Source organism: Scyliorhinus torazame, chromosome 9, assembly GCF_047496885.1.
Source record: "Scyliorhinus torazame isolate Kashiwa2021f chromosome 9, sScyTor2.1, whole genome shotgun sequence".
Lineage (NCBI taxonomy): Eukaryota > Metazoa > Chordata > Chondrichthyes > Carcharhiniformes > Scyliorhinidae > Scyliorhinus > Scyliorhinus torazame.
In genome coordinates this window covers 91,526,895-91,543,184 of record NC_092715.1, presented here as the reverse complement: position 1 = coordinate 91,543,184, position 16,290 = coordinate 91,526,895, and the positions used below count along the sequence as shown (strand labels likewise).

The 16,290-nt window shown below is 43.8% G+C and overlaps 1 protein-coding gene across 1 annotated transcript in view; it reads right to left on the bottom strand.

Moving 5' to 3' along the window:
• adgrv1 (adhesion G protein-coupled receptor V1) overlaps window positions 1-16,290 on the bottom strand; it is a 981,490-nt gene that overhangs the window by 790,585 nt on the left and 174,615 nt on the right. The window contains exons 21-23 of the mRNA XM_072516264.1: window positions 4,192-4,565; window positions 1,532-1,702; window positions 368-548 (exon numbers count right to left, since the gene is read on the bottom strand). Coding sequence (XP_072372365.1) covers window positions 368-548; window positions 1,532-1,702; window positions 4,192-4,565 — 726 coding nt within the window. The remainder of the gene's footprint in view (window positions 1-367; window positions 549-1,531; window positions 1,703-4,191; window positions 4,566-16,290) is intronic.

Genomic DNA, 16,290 nt, shown 5'->3' with positions numbered 1-16,290 from the left:
CATTACATTAAAAATTATTATAACCATTCACCTGTCAGCAGTTAGCCAAACTATTCCAGTTTCATATGGGAACTAGCAATGCAACATACATGATTTCCACTTAAGTACCCATTACACTGGCAAACAATAAACATGACTACCAATATGTACAATCTTCAACATAACGAGTGCATAAAAGCCACATCTACCAACATCATACAGCTTACAGAATTGCATTGTGCCTAACATGAACTTCAATTTTCAATTCAAATGTGAAAGCTTCAATATATCTGGGTATTTGAACCTTTTCAAATTATACATTCCAAATTAACAGTTAATTTTAATCACAGTACAGTTAATCGCATTGCACGTTTGGTAACATAATTACCATTTGGATGGTCACTGGATTTTATAGTGATTTCAGTGCTCGCCTTCTCTGGATCTATACTTGCCCCACTTGTTGGAGTAGAACCCACTTTTCCATCTCCAGATATTGCAGAAACAAGTGAAACAATGAAGTGTTCAGCAAGCTCAGGTAAGTCATCATCAACAACATGCACATTCAAAACCTTCAAATAAAAAGAGCAGAAGCACTACAATCACAATTAGATTTAATTCAGCTGGTAAATAAGATGATCAGGAATGATGATTGCCAACTAAATGCTTTATTTGAACATTAGCTGCTGAGAAGCATTATTTTTAAAGCAATATTAAATTTCACCTTTTATTTATTAAATGCTTTTTCGCCACCTAAAATTATGTTAATCTCCCTTGTAGAGTAAACGAAGCAACATCCTCGGTGCATTCTTTATAAACACATTTGCAGTGCATGCAGTGGGAATCCTCCCCCATGAAGGATGGGAAGAACAAATGCCTGAATACATTTAAATCAGGCAGGAATTTTCCAGATTTTCTTTCCGCTGAATTGACCCCCTCGGGTTTACATTTTTTCTCACTTCCCCAAGTGATTTAGCGGTTCAGTAGTTGCAGGACTCGGATTTGAATTTTGAGTTACAAATGGGTGGAACTCTGCCATGCTATGCTCAATGCAGTTATGTCAGACACTGCGATGCATAACCAGCGATCTTTGAAGGGAACCCAGTTGGCTGCTCAAAAATAGCACAACTACTCCTCCTTATCGTTCCTACAAATACAGTTCAGCCCAAGGCTGTTCAAAACCTCCCTCTGGTGCCTCTACCCTTTTCCACAGGGCCAACCTGCTGGCCAACTCAGTGTGGTAGGCAATCCATTTCCTGTCAGAACAAATGAGCTGCAGTGAAGTCCACATATCACCCACAGTGCTGTAGTGCCATGCTGATGAGGTCTGACCCTCATAATGGCTTGAGCATCATGCCAGCAGAATGAGCAGGGGCAGTGGTGTTGTGCCATTTCAGGTGCTATCTGAAAATCACCCTGAAAATATCAGTCTCCAGCAGGCTTTTGTACAATAAAGCCTATTGCCCACAGCTATATTGCACCCCCTGTGGGTTCTCTAAAGTGCAGCTCGCCACAATGCATAACATTAATCTTTGGTGGTTCGATTTATCATCACCTCTGAGCTTTGAGAGGGATAAAAGGCAATGATTCCGTTTAAATTGACAAGATCACTAATATTGCTGCTGTCAACTTCAATCTGTGAGATACTGTAATTCACATAGACAGAGTCTAAGGTTCCTCTTGTTCTTTCCACAACACATGATATTGTAGATCCTTCATCAGATGTCTGCAAGAGGAAAAACAAAGTCAACATTTGCTGGCAGGTTGCTCAAAAATGATTCACATTGAGGATTTAATTGGAGAGAGAATATAACATAAGAACAAGGAGCAGGAGTAGGTTATCTGGCCCTTGGAGCCCACTCCGCCATTCAATGAGATGATGGCTGACCTATTGTGGACTCAGCTCCACTTTCCCGCCCGAACACAAGAACCCTTAATCCCTTTTTTCTTCAAAAAACTATCTATCTTTATCGTGAAAACATGTAATGAAGGAGCCTCAACTGCTTCACTGGGCAGAGAATTCCAGAGATTCACAACCCTTTGGGTGAAGAGGTTTCTCCTAGGCTCAGTCCTTAATCGACTTCCCTTTATTTTGAGGCTATGCCCCCTTGTTCTGCTTTCACCCGCCAGTGGAAACAACCTCATGCATCTATCCTATCTATTCCCGTCATAATTTTATATGTTTCTATAAGATCCCCCCTCATCCTTCTAAATTCCAACGAGTAAAGTCCCAGTCTACTCAACCTCTCATCATAATCCAACCCCCTCAACTCTGGAATTAACCAAATAAATCTCCTCTGCACACCCTCCAGCGCCAGTACGTCCGTTCTCAGGTAAGGAGACCAAAGCTGAACACAATACTGCAGGTGAGGCCTCACTAACACTTTATACAGTTGCAGCATAACCTCCCTAGTCTTAAACTCCATCCCTCTAGCAATGAAGGACAAAACTCCATTCACCTTCTTAATCACCTGTAAACCAACCTTTTGAGACTCATGCACTAGGACACCCAGGTCTCTCTACACAGCAGCATGTTTTAATATTTATCATTTAAATAATAATCTCTTTTGCTGTTATTCCTACCAGAATGGATAATCTCACATTTGTCAACATTGTATTCCATCTGTCAGAACCTAGCCCATTCTCTCAAACTATCCAAATCCCTCTGCAGACTTCCAGTATCCTCTACACTTTTTGCTTTACCACTCATCTTAATGTCATCTGCAAACTTGGACACATTGCCCTTGGTCCCCAACGCCAAATCATCTATGTAAATTGTGAACAATTGTGGGCCCAACAATGATCCCGGTGGGACACCACTAGCTACTGATTGCCAGCCAGAGAAACACCCATTAATCCCCACTCTTTGCTTTCTATTAATTAACCAATCGTCTATCCATGCTACTACTTTACCCTTAACACCATGCATCTTTATCTTATGCAGCAACCTTTTGTGTGGCACCTTGTCAAAAGTTTTCTGGAAATCCAGATATACCACATCCATTGGCTCCCCGTTGTCTACCGCACTGGTAATGTCCTCAAAAAATTCCACTAAATTAGTTAGGCACGACCTGCCCTTTATGAGCCCATGCTGCGTCTGTCCAATGGGACAATTTCCATCCAGATGCCTCGCTATTTCTTCCTTGATGATAGATTCCAGCATCTTCCCGACTACTGAAGTTAAGCTAACTGGCCTATAATTACCCGCTTTCTGCTTATCTCCTTTTTAAACAGTGGTTTAGAAACAAATTCTATTTGAAAATAGAGAGAAAGATGAACTATGTAGCTTTAGGCCAACAAGTATTTAATAAAGATTGACAAAATTTGATATTCATTAAAAAAAAAACATGCCATCCTAGGGCACACATTTCTCAAAAAAACCTGGTCAGTTTCAGGAATAGGTAAACTCTTGGAGACTGAAAGTTTAGGAGCAATGCTCCACTGCTAGTGTGCACCCAGCTACTGACTGGGCCATGGTAACGGAAATTATTAATATTCGCAGTGGACGTGGATACCAGAATCTCTCACCTTAAGAAGCCTACGGCAAATTAAATGGCATTCTGCTACTCTAATAGAGGGAGAAAAAGGCTCTTGCTGAGCTGAAATGAGCCTTAAAAAATGTTTGTGGTACCCTCAATAACGACACTTAGAGTGTAAACGGTAAAGAAGGCTTTAATAAGCTAAGAACTAGCCTGGTGTCGAGACGTGTGCTAAACAGAGGTGCCGCCCACAAGGCGGCCCCTTAAAAATGGCTCACAGATGGCCGGAGGCGGAGCCGGAGGTGGAGTCCCCCAGGGTTCCAAGCCCGGTCTTAAAGGGGACATCACCTTACATGATGACAAGGGGACAGTGTTACAGTAACCGTTCATCACAATGTTCCATTCTGCCCCAAAGAGAAATAACAGCATGTATTATAAGACAGTCAATCCTGTTGACATCAATTATTTTTGTTGGGTTATTATTTTAGAAGACCAAGTACAGAAGCAGTATCTGGGCTGAATCTGGGGGTGAAGACAACCCAGTGGGAATAGATATGGATTGCTATAACAGAAGCCTACAATAGAGTGTAGGGCCTCGTCCTGATCTATAAGCTTTGATGTACCACTACTATAAACATTTAGGACCCACTGTCCTTCACTCAGTTAATATCTTGTATCTTGAAATTGCCTGAATTTGTTAGAATCATTTTCAGAAATATGAAAATATAAATTTCACCTGTGGAATGCAGGTCCCAGTAAAACCAAATAATCCATTGGCATTATCACTTTTTTGTATTCGTAGACTCGCCGTGGCATTATCATGTGATATTCTGGCACCACCATTCGCAGTATTAATTTTTAACGTGAAAGATTCCTCCCCTTCCTCTTCACTGTCATCCTTTGCAGCAACTATGAACGATTTCTTTTTTTCTCCCCGTCTGTACTCCAGGTATCCCGATATTGGGTGCAAGTCAGTCTTTGCCGGCGTAGAATGAATTTCATGGATTTCTGCTCGGTTCAGCTTGCAAAAATATAATCTCACATCTTGCATTAATCCTGAAAACCTGCTCTTCCCATCAGCATCTGCCCCAACAGTTAGAACACCAGGGCCTGGAGATGGAGAATATTATTGAAAACATTACTTTCACATATTATTGTAATTTTCTTTTTTTAATAAATAATTTTAATGAGGTATTTTTGACAATACAAACAACAGTATAAAAGCAATGTACAAAGAACAAGAAACATAATGCAATCACCGACTCCAATCCCGCCAAGACCCGCCTAATTACCTCCGTATTCTACATTACCCTAACCCCGCCTCACCCCCCCTCCCCCCGCTGACGATTAATTCTCCGCGAAGAAGTCGATGAATGGTTGCCACCTCCGGGTGAACCCTAACAGTGACCCTCTCAAGGCGAACTTAATTTTCTCTCGGCCGAGAAAGCTAGCCATGTCAGTTAGCCAGGTCTCCGACTTCGGGGGCTTTGAGTCCCTCCAAGCTAGCAGTATCCGTCTCCGGGCTATCAGGGAAGCAAAGGCCAAAACATCTGCCTCTTTCTCCCCCTGGATTCCCGGGTCTTCCGACATCCCAAAAATCGTCACCTCTGGACTCATTGTCACCCTTGTTTTCAAACCTCTGGACATAACGTCCGCAAATCCCTGCCAATATCCCCTAAGTTTTGGACACGCCCAGAACATATGAACATAGTTCATAGATCCTCCCGCACATTTTACACACCTGTCCTCCACCCCAAAGAATCTACTCATCCAGGCCACTGTCATGTGGGCCCGGTGGACCACCTTGAATTGGATCAAGCTGAGCCTGGCGCATGTTGCAGTCGCGTTGACTCTGCTCAATGCGTCCGCCCATAAAACATCCTCCATCTCACCACCAAGCTCCTCCTCCCACTTACGCTTCATTTCCTCGGTCTGCATCTCTTCCGCCCCCTTAAGTTCTTTGCAGATGTCCGAGACGCTCCCCTCCCTCACCCATCCCCTAGACATTACCCTATCCTTGATCCCCCTTAGTGGAAGGAGTGGGAAGGACGATACCTGCCTGCACAGAAAGTCCCGCACCTGTAAATATCTAAATTTGTTCCCCCTTGCTGACACAAACTTCTCCTCCAGCGCCCTCAAGCTAGGGAAGCTCCCCTCTAAGAAAAGGTCTCCCATCCTCTCAATTCCCTCCCTTCGCCATACTCGAAACCCCCCATCCAAGCTCCCCGGGGCAAACCGGTGATTGTCACATATTGGGGACCAGACCGATGCTCCCACTGCTCCAACGTACCTCCTCCACTGACCCCAAATCCTCAAGGCCGCCACCACCATGGGGCTGGTGGAGTACCTCGCCGGCGGGAACGGCAGAGGTGTTCTTATCAACACCCCCAGACTGGTGCCCCTATATGAAGCTGCCTCCATCCGCTCCCAAACCGACCCCACCCCCACCACCCACTTCCTTATCATGGCTATGTTAGCCGCCCAGTAATAATTACTGAAATTCGGTAGGGCAAGCCCCCCCCCAAGCCCCCCCCCCGCCCCAGCATCACCTTCTTCACTCGCGGGGACTTACCCGCCCACACAAAGCCCAGGATGATTTTGTTACCCCTCTTAAAAAAGGATCGTGGGATGAAAATTGGGGGACACTGAAATACGAATAAAAATCTCGGTAGGACCATCATTTTGACCATCTGCACTTTCCCATCCAACGACAGCGGCAGCGCATCCTATCTCCGAATCTCGCCCTTCATCTGTTCAACCAGCCATATTATTGTAATTTTCAACAAAAAATATTATGGTGTTGCATAAATCTGCTGACACAGAAAACTTAAAATATGAAAAATAATGACAAAACAGATCAAAGGCCACCATGCTAATTGGATTATATGCCATTTTACAGAATGGAGGATTGTTCAAATGAACTGTTATATAACCTTGTGTGATGTTTTTCGGCTTACAGGTTTAAAAAGGGCATGGCTAGCAGAGAAGAGTTTCCACAGGCAACGTCAACCCTGTCTGGATGGAATCAGCCAAAACAGTGCAAAAGATCATGCAATTTTACACATAAAACCACTTATGTCAGCATTTTTCATGATCTTTTGAACTGGATCAAGATTCAATTTGCCCAAATCCGATTCTACCTACAAACCTGGCGAAAACCTCAGGCCAAGACTGCAAGATTCCATTGATTTGTGAAGGCTCTTCAATTTGTACTCATCCTCTTAGATACAAAGACTCTAATCATCATATATTAACCTTTTATTTTGAAGTAAATTATTTATTTTATATAAAACTGACAAGTGCATACTGTAATGTTCCTGTCGGTTGACCTGATTTTTATTACAAGAATACTTGTAGCTAAAGCTATAAATGATTTATTAACATTGACTGTGGGTCAATTATATGCAAAACAACAGATGAATAACAGTATGAACATGCATAAGCAATCTCTCTTTTCCAGCTCTCCAGTCAGTCTAAGGTCATCTGACTCTAACATTCACTTATACACTAATGAGCCTTCTAGTGGTCAGTCAGTGAATTCCAACACAACCATGATATCACTACACACACCAATGAAACTATTAAGTTATTCAGTCTAATTTGTTTAAGCAGGTTATAACAATTTTAACTTGGGTTACTCAATGGTGGAAACTCTTTTTATAAATGATGTTTTTGCTGATTAAACCATCTCCAGTTGCATTGATGAAATCACACCAGAGCAGGTCAGGCAGAGAAAGAGTGGTTTCAAGACTGGCATGTTCTATCACACTTACTGTGGTAGCATGGCTTTCCTTTTTTAAAATATATTAACTCTAGGGATGTGGCAGTTGCTGGCAAGGTCAGCATCTATTGGACCACCAATTGTCCTCTAGAAGGTGGTAGTGAGCCACCATCTCAAATCACTGAACTCCATGTGATGTACATACATCCAGAGTCCTGTTAGGGAGGCAATTGACTTTGACGATATAGTTCCAAATACGGGTGGTGTGCAGCTTGGAGGGGAATGTGCAGGCAGTGATTTTCCCATGCATCTGCTGACCCTGTCCTTCTTGGTGGTCGAGGTTGCGGAGTTGGAAGGTGCTGTTGAAGGAATCTTGATGAGTTGCTGGAGTGCATCTTGTAGATGGAACCGCTGCTGCCACATTTTTCCAGTAATGGAGGGAGCAAATGTTGAAGTTAGTTAATGGGATGCCAATCAAGCAGGGTGCATTGACCTCGATTGTGTCAAGCTTCTAGAGTGTTATTAGATTCAGGCAAGTGAGAGTATTTCATCAGACGTATGCTCCAGAACTAGCCACGCCCTTAGCCAAGCTGCAGGAAAAATTCAATCAGACAAGTTACTGTCCGATCAGTATACTCTTGATCATCAGTAAAGGTGTTGTGAACAACGTTAAGTGACAACTATTCAGCAATAACAAGCTTAACTCCGTTTGGGTGCTGCCAGGGCCGCTCAGCTCCTGACCTCCTGCAGCCTGCTCCAAACAAGGACAAAAGTGCTAAATTCAGGAAGTGATGTGAGAGTGACTGCCCTTGCCATTAAAGCCCCATATCAAGGTGCCCCAGCAAAACTGTCGTCAGTGGGAATAAAGAGGAAAACTCTCCACTGGTTGGAGTCACACCTAGCGGAAAGGAAAATGGTAGGGTTGTCAGCGATCAACTATCTGCCTCAGAATGTCTCTGCAGTTCTTCTTCAGGGTAGTGTCCTAGGTCCAATGATATCAACTGCTTCATCAGTGAACCTTCCCTCCGTCATGAGGCCAGTAACGGGGATATTCGCTGATCATTGCATGGTGTTCAGCACCATTTGCGACTCCTCAAATACTGGAACAGTCTGTATCCATATGCAGCAAGGCCAGGACAATTTGCAGGCTAGGGCTGATAGTGGCAAGTAGCATTCATGCCACACAAGTGCCATGCAATGACCATTCCAACGAGAGTGAATCTACACGACTAGGGGCTTTTCACAGTAACTTAATTGAAGCCTACTTGTGACAATAAGCGATTATTATTATTAACCATTTTCTATTGCTATTCAATGGCATTAACTTTGTTGAATCCTGAGGATAACCATTGACCAGCCATATAAATACTGTGGTTAGAAGAGCAGGTCTGGGAATTCTGTGGAGCAACTCACCCCCTGATTCACCAAAGCCTGTCAACAATCTACATAGCACAAGTCAGGAGTGTGGAAGAATACTCCACTTGCCTGGATGAGTGCAGCTCCATCAACACTCAAGAAGCTCAACACCGTCCAGGAAAAAGCAGCCCACTTGGATGCGGACTCCATCCACAACCTTCAAATCCATTCCCTCCACCGCTAACGTATAGTGTGTGTACAAATTACAAGATGCAATGCAACAACTCATCAAAGCTCCTTCGACAGCACCTTCCAAATGTGTGAGCTCTATCACCTAAAAGACAAGTGCAGAGATGCGTGGGAACACCAGCACCTGGAGGTTCCTCTCACTGCCACACACTATCCTGACCTGGAATTATATCACTGTTCCTTCACTGTCGCTGGGTAACGCTCTTGGAACTCTGTCTCTAACAGCACTGAGGATGTACCCACACCACACAGACTGTAGCGGTTCAAGAAGGTAGCTCACCACCGCCTTCTCAAGGACAATTATGGATGGGCAATAAATTGCTCACCTATCCAGCGACTCCGAGATCCCGTGAAAGAATAATAAAAAAGTACAAATCATTGACCTGTATGAATTACTACCTGTGATCAAACACCAGCTGGATGTTGAGGGAGTGGTTCTTTGGAGTGGTACCTCCATCGTTCTATGAAGTGGAATCCTTTTTGGTTCTAGTATAGGTCAGAGTGGCATGCGGCGTCTGCAAAGTGATGTCCATGCAAGCGACAGCACCTGAAATAGGTGGACACCAAGCTACTTGCTCACTTTGCCTGCTTGTTTCTGGGATGAGGGAATGTTGCCAACTGTCTTACCTCAGTGACCTTTACTTTACACAACATGGACAGCAAATTAGGAGATGCTGCAAATATCTCCAGCTCCAGCTAGGAAGAAGCCAGATTATACAAATTCAATCAATGCATTGTCACCCTCACAGCAATTGGCAGTGCAGTGCTTGCTCTGCTCAGGGGTAGTGCTTGTGGCTTCAGCAGGTGGTAGAATTTGTTAACAATAATGTAGAAAACAGAAAAGGAGAAGGTTAGCTCTGAGGGTAGTTTAAGTTAAGATCTTAGGAACAGTTTGAAAGCACTGTTTATGGTGTGAAGCCATCTTGTGTTCAGGTATAACTTTATTATTTTATTTATTTTTAAAAAACATTTACTTTAATATAAAATCATCACAACTGGTCAGAGAATCATTTCCTGATTTCAGAACCTCTCCTCATAACATGCAAATTTCAAAACCCATTTTGGCAGCTGTTTCAAGTTTTCCCCTGGGATTTGGGCAGCTCAGCATTTACTTCCAGCTGTGCCTTAACAGGTGAGTGTGATATACTGTCCAGGCCTTCTACCTGTGCCACATGCTCCCAATTGGGATCCAACAGTACCATGATCTTGATAGAACATAATAGGATTGCTTTGATCAGCTAAATACCTAGGCTACCTGCTATTACCCACTATCCAGAAAGGTGCAGCACGGTAGCACAAGTGGATAGCACTGTGGCTTCACAGCACCAGGGTCCCAGGTTCGATTCCCCACTGGGTTACTGTCTGTGCGGAATCTGCACATTCTCCCTGTGTCTGCGTGGGTTTCCTCCGGGTGCCCCAGTTTCCTCCCACAGTCCAAAGATGTGCAGGTAGGTGAATTGGCCATGCTAAATTCCTCTTAGTGTCCATAAAGTTAGGAGGGGTTATTGGGTTACAGGGATAGGGTGGAAGTGAGGGCTTAAGTAGGTTGGTGCAGACTCAATGGGCCGAATGGCCTCCTTCTGCACTGTATGTTCTATGTTATGTTCTATGATGGGGCTCTCAAGGGTTGGATACTGCTATAGGAAAGCCAATAGTGAATTACTTATGAGAGTGAGCTTAGACTAAAAAGTGTAATATTCTTTGCACTTGTTCTCTTGGACAGCATTTTCATTAGCTCTTACCAATTTGAAACTTACTTAGAACAGAGCACGAAAATCAGCTACATTGCCTCTAAGTGAGACAAGCCAATAATAGGAACAGAGGACTTAGGAGCAAGAATAGCCCATTTGGCCCTCCAAGTCTGCCCTGCCATTTGATAAGAAAGTGGCAGATCCGATTGTATGGTCTCAACTCTGCTCTCCTGTCTGTCCTCCGCGACACTTGACCCCCTTGATCTGTCTAACTCTGCCTAGAATAAATTCAATTCACACCTGCGGTAGGTAAGTTACTAGAGACGATTCTGAGGGATAAGACATACAGACATTTAGAAAGACAGGGTTTGATTAGGAGAAGTCAGCACAGCTTTGTGCATGGGAGATCATGCCTTACAAATTTGTTGGTGTTCTTTGATGAAGAAGTGCCCATGAAGGCTGATGAGGGCAGGGCGGAGGACATATTCTATATGGCTTTTAGTAAGACCTTTGAAAAAGTTCCACATGATAAGGGTAAACTGCTCTGGAAAGGTAGATCACATGGAATCCTGGAATAGCTGGCCAATTGGATATATAATTGAAATGATGGTAGGAAGTGGAGGGTAATGGTGGAAGGATGCTTCTCGAACTGGAGGACTGTGACTTGTGGTGTGCTTGAGGGGTCAGTGCTAGGCCCATTGCTGTCTGTTATCTCTATGAACGATTTGAATGAGAGTGCACAAGGCAGTAAGTTTGCAGATGACACTAAAATAGATGGTATTGTAGACAGTAAGGAAGATTATCAAAAATTGCGGCAAGATCCTCAGCTGGTGAAATGGGCTGAGAAATGGCAAATGTTGTTCAACACAGGTAAGTGTGAGATGTTGCATTTTGGAAAGTCAAATCCAGGTCGGACTTTCACGGTGATGGTAGGAGCTTAGCAAGTATCGTGGAACAGAGGGACCTTGGAGTTCAGATGCACGTTTCTCTAAAGGTGGAGTCGCAGGCAGATAGGGCAATAAAGAAGGCTTTTGGCATGCTGGCCTTCACCAGCTAGGGCACTGAGTATAGAAGTTGGGAAGTTATGCTGCAGTTGTAGTGGACGTTGGTGAGGCCTCACCTGGAGTACTGTGTTCAGTTTTGGTCACCTTGCTGTAGGAAAGATATTAATAAACTGGGGAGAGTGCAGAAGAGATGTACAAGGATGTTGCCAGGAGTCAAGGGACTGAGCTGTATGGAGAGATTGGACAGGCTAGGACTTCTTTCTTTGGAGCATAGGAGACGGAAGGGTGATCTTATAGAGGTGGATAAGAAATTGAGAGGTATGGATAGGGTGAATGCACTCAGTCTTTTCCCCAGGATTGAAGAATCGAGAACGTGAGGGCATAAGAGGGGAAAGAATTAAAGGGAACCTGAGGAGCAACGTTTTTACACAGAGGGTGGTAAGTATGTGGAATGAGCTGCAAGAGGAAGTGATTGAGGCAGAGGCATTGACAACATTTAAAAGGCATTTGGACATATACATGGATAGGAAAGGTTCAGAGGGATATGGGGCAAATGCAGGCAAATGGGGTTAGCTTACATGGGCTTTTTGTTTGGCATGGACCAGTTTGGGCCAAAGGGCCTCTCTCCATGCCGTAGATTCTACGATTCTATGACCCAGCCTCCACTGCTTTAAGAGAATTCCACAGACAAACAAGCCTCCGAGAGAAAGAACATCCCAATCAGATTAATTACCATTGTCAGTTAGAGCTAATTACACCACTTTTCAGGGCTTCATAAAGGCTCTTAAAATTGTATGATTATTTTAGCGGCAAAGAGAATAATAGAAATGTTTTTAAAACTTTGAATATAATTTATTTTAATTTACTAAGATTACTACACACTTGTTTAAAAGCAAGTATTGTGTTTTATAAAGTAATTTTCAATTATTTAAATTCAGGTTACTCGCACGTGGTGAACTTCAGACCGATTAAAAAATATTAAATTTTGTGAGATAAACCTCAGCTCTATGAATAAAAACACACCAGGTTAATACTGGGAACTGTATCAAAGATTTCTTTCTAAAGCAATCTTGTTTTCCAAATTACATTCCAAAGCACTGCCAATTTACTCCTTTTTGATTCATGATAGATTTTATGTTTGGCAAAATGAAAATAGATTTGAGTGGAAACCTGCAAAAAAGAAAGTTCTCAAAACTAGCAGAACTTGAGCTCAATTTGATTGCTGATTATTCCCAAAGTCTAAACTCCAGGTGGCTGTGTAGAAGAGATTACAATTTTGTACAATCTGGCCAGTATCTCTGCATCCGAGCATTAATATCCACATAATTTTGGATAAACATAGGGAAATCTCTTTCTCAAAAAATACAGAAGTGAAAATTATAGCTATCAAAGATCTCTGTGGCAAATCAGTTTGTGCACTTCAGCCGATCTAATTTTTAAGTACAATGTCATGAAAATTACTTGAATAAACATATTGATTGTATTTATGTTAAATAGCTATTACTCAAATGGGTAATGGGGACAAGGCGGGAAAATGGAGTTGAGGATTGAATGCTGGGGTAGACCCGATGGGCCGAATGGCTTACTTCTGCTCCTAAGGTTTAACAAAGAACAAAAGAACAAAGAAATGTACAGCACAGGAACAGGCCCTTCGGCCCTCCAAGCCCGTGCCGACCATACTGCCCGACTAAACTACAATCTTCTACACTTCCTGGGTCCGTATCCTTCTATTCCCATCCTATTCATATATTTGTCAAGATGCCCCTTTAAATGTCCCTATCGTCCCTGCCTCCACTACCTCCTCCGGTAGTGAGTTCCAGGCACCCACTACCCTCTGCGTAAAAAACTTGCCTCGTACATCTACTCTAAACTTTGCCCCTCTCACCTTAAACCTATGCCCCCTAGTAATTGACCCCTCTACCCTGGGGAAAAGCCTCTGACTATCCACTCTGTCTATGCCCCTCATAATTTTGTATACCTCTATCAGGTCGCCCCTCAACCTCCTTCGTTCCAGTGAGAACAAACCGAGTTTATTCAATCGCTCCTCATAGCTTATGCCCTCCATACCAGGCAACATTCTGGTAAATCTCTTCTGCACCCTCTCTAAAGCCTCCACATCCTTCTGGTAGTGTGGCGACCAGAATTGAACACTATACTCCAAGTGTGGCCTAACTAAGGTTCTATACAGCTGCAACATGACTTGCCAATTCTTATACTCAATGCCCCGGCCAATGAAGGCAAGCATGCCGTATGCCTTCTTGACTACCTTCTCCACCTGTGTAGCCCCTTTCAGTGATCTGTGGACCTGTACTCCTAGATCTCTTTGACTTTCAATACTCTTGAGGGTTCTACCATTCACTGTATATTCCCTACCTGCATTAGCCCTTCCAAAATGCATTACCTCACATTTGTCCAGGTTAAACTCCATCTGCCATCTCTCCGCCCAAGTCTCCAGACAATCTAAATCCTGCTGTATCCTCAGACAGTCCTCATCGCTATCCGCAATTCCACCAACCTTTGTGTCGTCTGCAAACTTACTAATCAGACCAGTTACATTTTCCTCCAAATCATTTATATATACTACAAAGAGCAAAGGTCCCAGCACTGATCCCTGTGGAACACCACTGGTCACAGCCCTCCAATTAGAAAAGCATCCCTCCATTGCTACCCTCTGCCTTCTATGGCCTAGCCAGTTCTGTATCCACCTTGCCAGTTCACCCCTGATCCCGTGTGACTTCACCTTTTGTACTAGTCTACCATGAGGGACCTTGTCAAAGGCCTTACTGAAGTCCATATAGACAACATCTACTGCCCTACCTGCATCAATCATCTTAGTGACCTCCTCGAAAAACTCGATCAAGTTAGTGAGACACGACCTCCCCTTCACAAAACCGTGCTGCCTCTCACTAATACGTCCATTTGCTTCCAAATGGGAGTAGATCCTGTCTCGAAGAATTCTCTCCAGTAATTTCCCTACCACTGAAGTAAGGCTCACCGGCCTGTAGTTCCCGGGATTATCCCTGCCACCCTTCTTAAACAGAGGAACAACATTGGCTATTCTCCAGTCCTCCGGGACATCCCCTGAAGACAGCGAGGATCCAAAGATTTCTGTCAAGGCCTCAGCAATTTCCTCTCCAGCCTCCTTCAGTATTCTGGGGTAGAACCCATCCGGCCCTGGGGACTTATCTACCTTAATATTTTTTAAGACACCCAACACCTCGTCTTTTTGGATCACAATGTGACCCAGGCTATCTACACCCCCTTCTCCAGACTCAACATCTACCAATTCCTTCTCTTTGGTGAATACTGATGCAAAGTATTCATTTAGTACCTCGCCCATTTCCTCTGGCTCCACACATAGATTCCCTTGCCTATCCTTCAGTGGGCCAACCCTTTCCCTGGCTACCCTCTTGCTTTTTATGTAAGTGTAAAAAGCCTTGGGATTTTCCTTAACCCTATTTGCCAATGACTTTTCATGACCCCTTCTAGCCCTCCTGACTCCCTGCTTAAGTTCCTTCCTACTTTCCTTATATGCCACACAGGCTTCGTCTGTTCCCAGCCTTTTAGCCCTGACAAATGCCTCCTTTTTCTTTTTGACGAGGCCTACAATATCATTCGTCATCCAAGGTTCCCGAAAATTGCCGTATTTGTCTTTCTTCCTCACAGGAACATGCCTGTCCTGTATTCCTATCAACTGACACTTGAAAGCCTCCCACATGTCAGATGTTGATTTGCCCTCAAACATCCGCCCCCAATCTATGCTCTTCAGTTCCCGCCTAATATTGTTATAATTAGCCTTCCCCCAATTTAGCACATTCATCCTCGGACCACTCTTATCCTTGTCCACCAGTACTTTAAAACTTACTGAATTGTGGTCACTGTTACCGAAATGCTCCCCTACTGAAACATCTACCACCTGGCCGGGCTCATTCCCCAATACCAGGTCCAGTACCGCCTCTTCCCTAGTTGGACTGTTTACATATTGTTTTAAGAAGCCCTCCTGGATGCTCCTTACAAACTCTGCCCCGTCTAAGCCCCTGGCACTAAGTGAGTCCCAGTCAATATTGGGGAAGTTGAAGTCTCCCATCACCACAACCCTGTTGTTTTTACTCTTTTCCAAAATCTGTCTACCTATCTGCTCCTCTATCTCCCGCTGGCTGTTGGGAGGCCTGTAGTATACCCCCAACATTGTGACTGCACCCTTCTTATTCCTGATCTCTACCCATATAGCCTCACTGCCCTCTGAGGTGTCCTCTCGCTGTATAGCTGTGATACTCTCCTGAACAAGTAGCGCAACTCCGCCTCCCCTTTTACATCCCCCTCTATCCCGCCTGAAACATCTAAATCCTGGAACGTTTAGCTGCCAATCCTGCCCTTCCCTCAACCAGGTCTCTGTAATGGCAACAACATCATAGTTCCAAGTACTAATCCAAGCTCTAAGTTCATCTGCCTTACCCGTAATGCTCCTTGCATTAAAACATATGCACTTCAGGCCACCAGACCCGCTGTGTTCAGCAACTTCTCCCCGTCTGCTCTGCCTCAGAGCCACACTGTCCATATTCCCTAGTTCTCCCTCAACGCTCTCACCTTCTGACCTATTGCTCCCGTGCCCACCCCCCTGCCATACTAGTTTAAACCCTCCCGTGTGACACTATGGTCTTACAGAAACGTATATGACAATCAGATTTTGTACTACTTTTAGAAATGTTATAGCTGGATTAGCATTTGTTTGTCATTTTCCCAACAACTTTAATTGTAGTTATCCGAAGGTGGTGACTTTTTTATTGTTTGATAGTAACTTTCTTAATGATAGT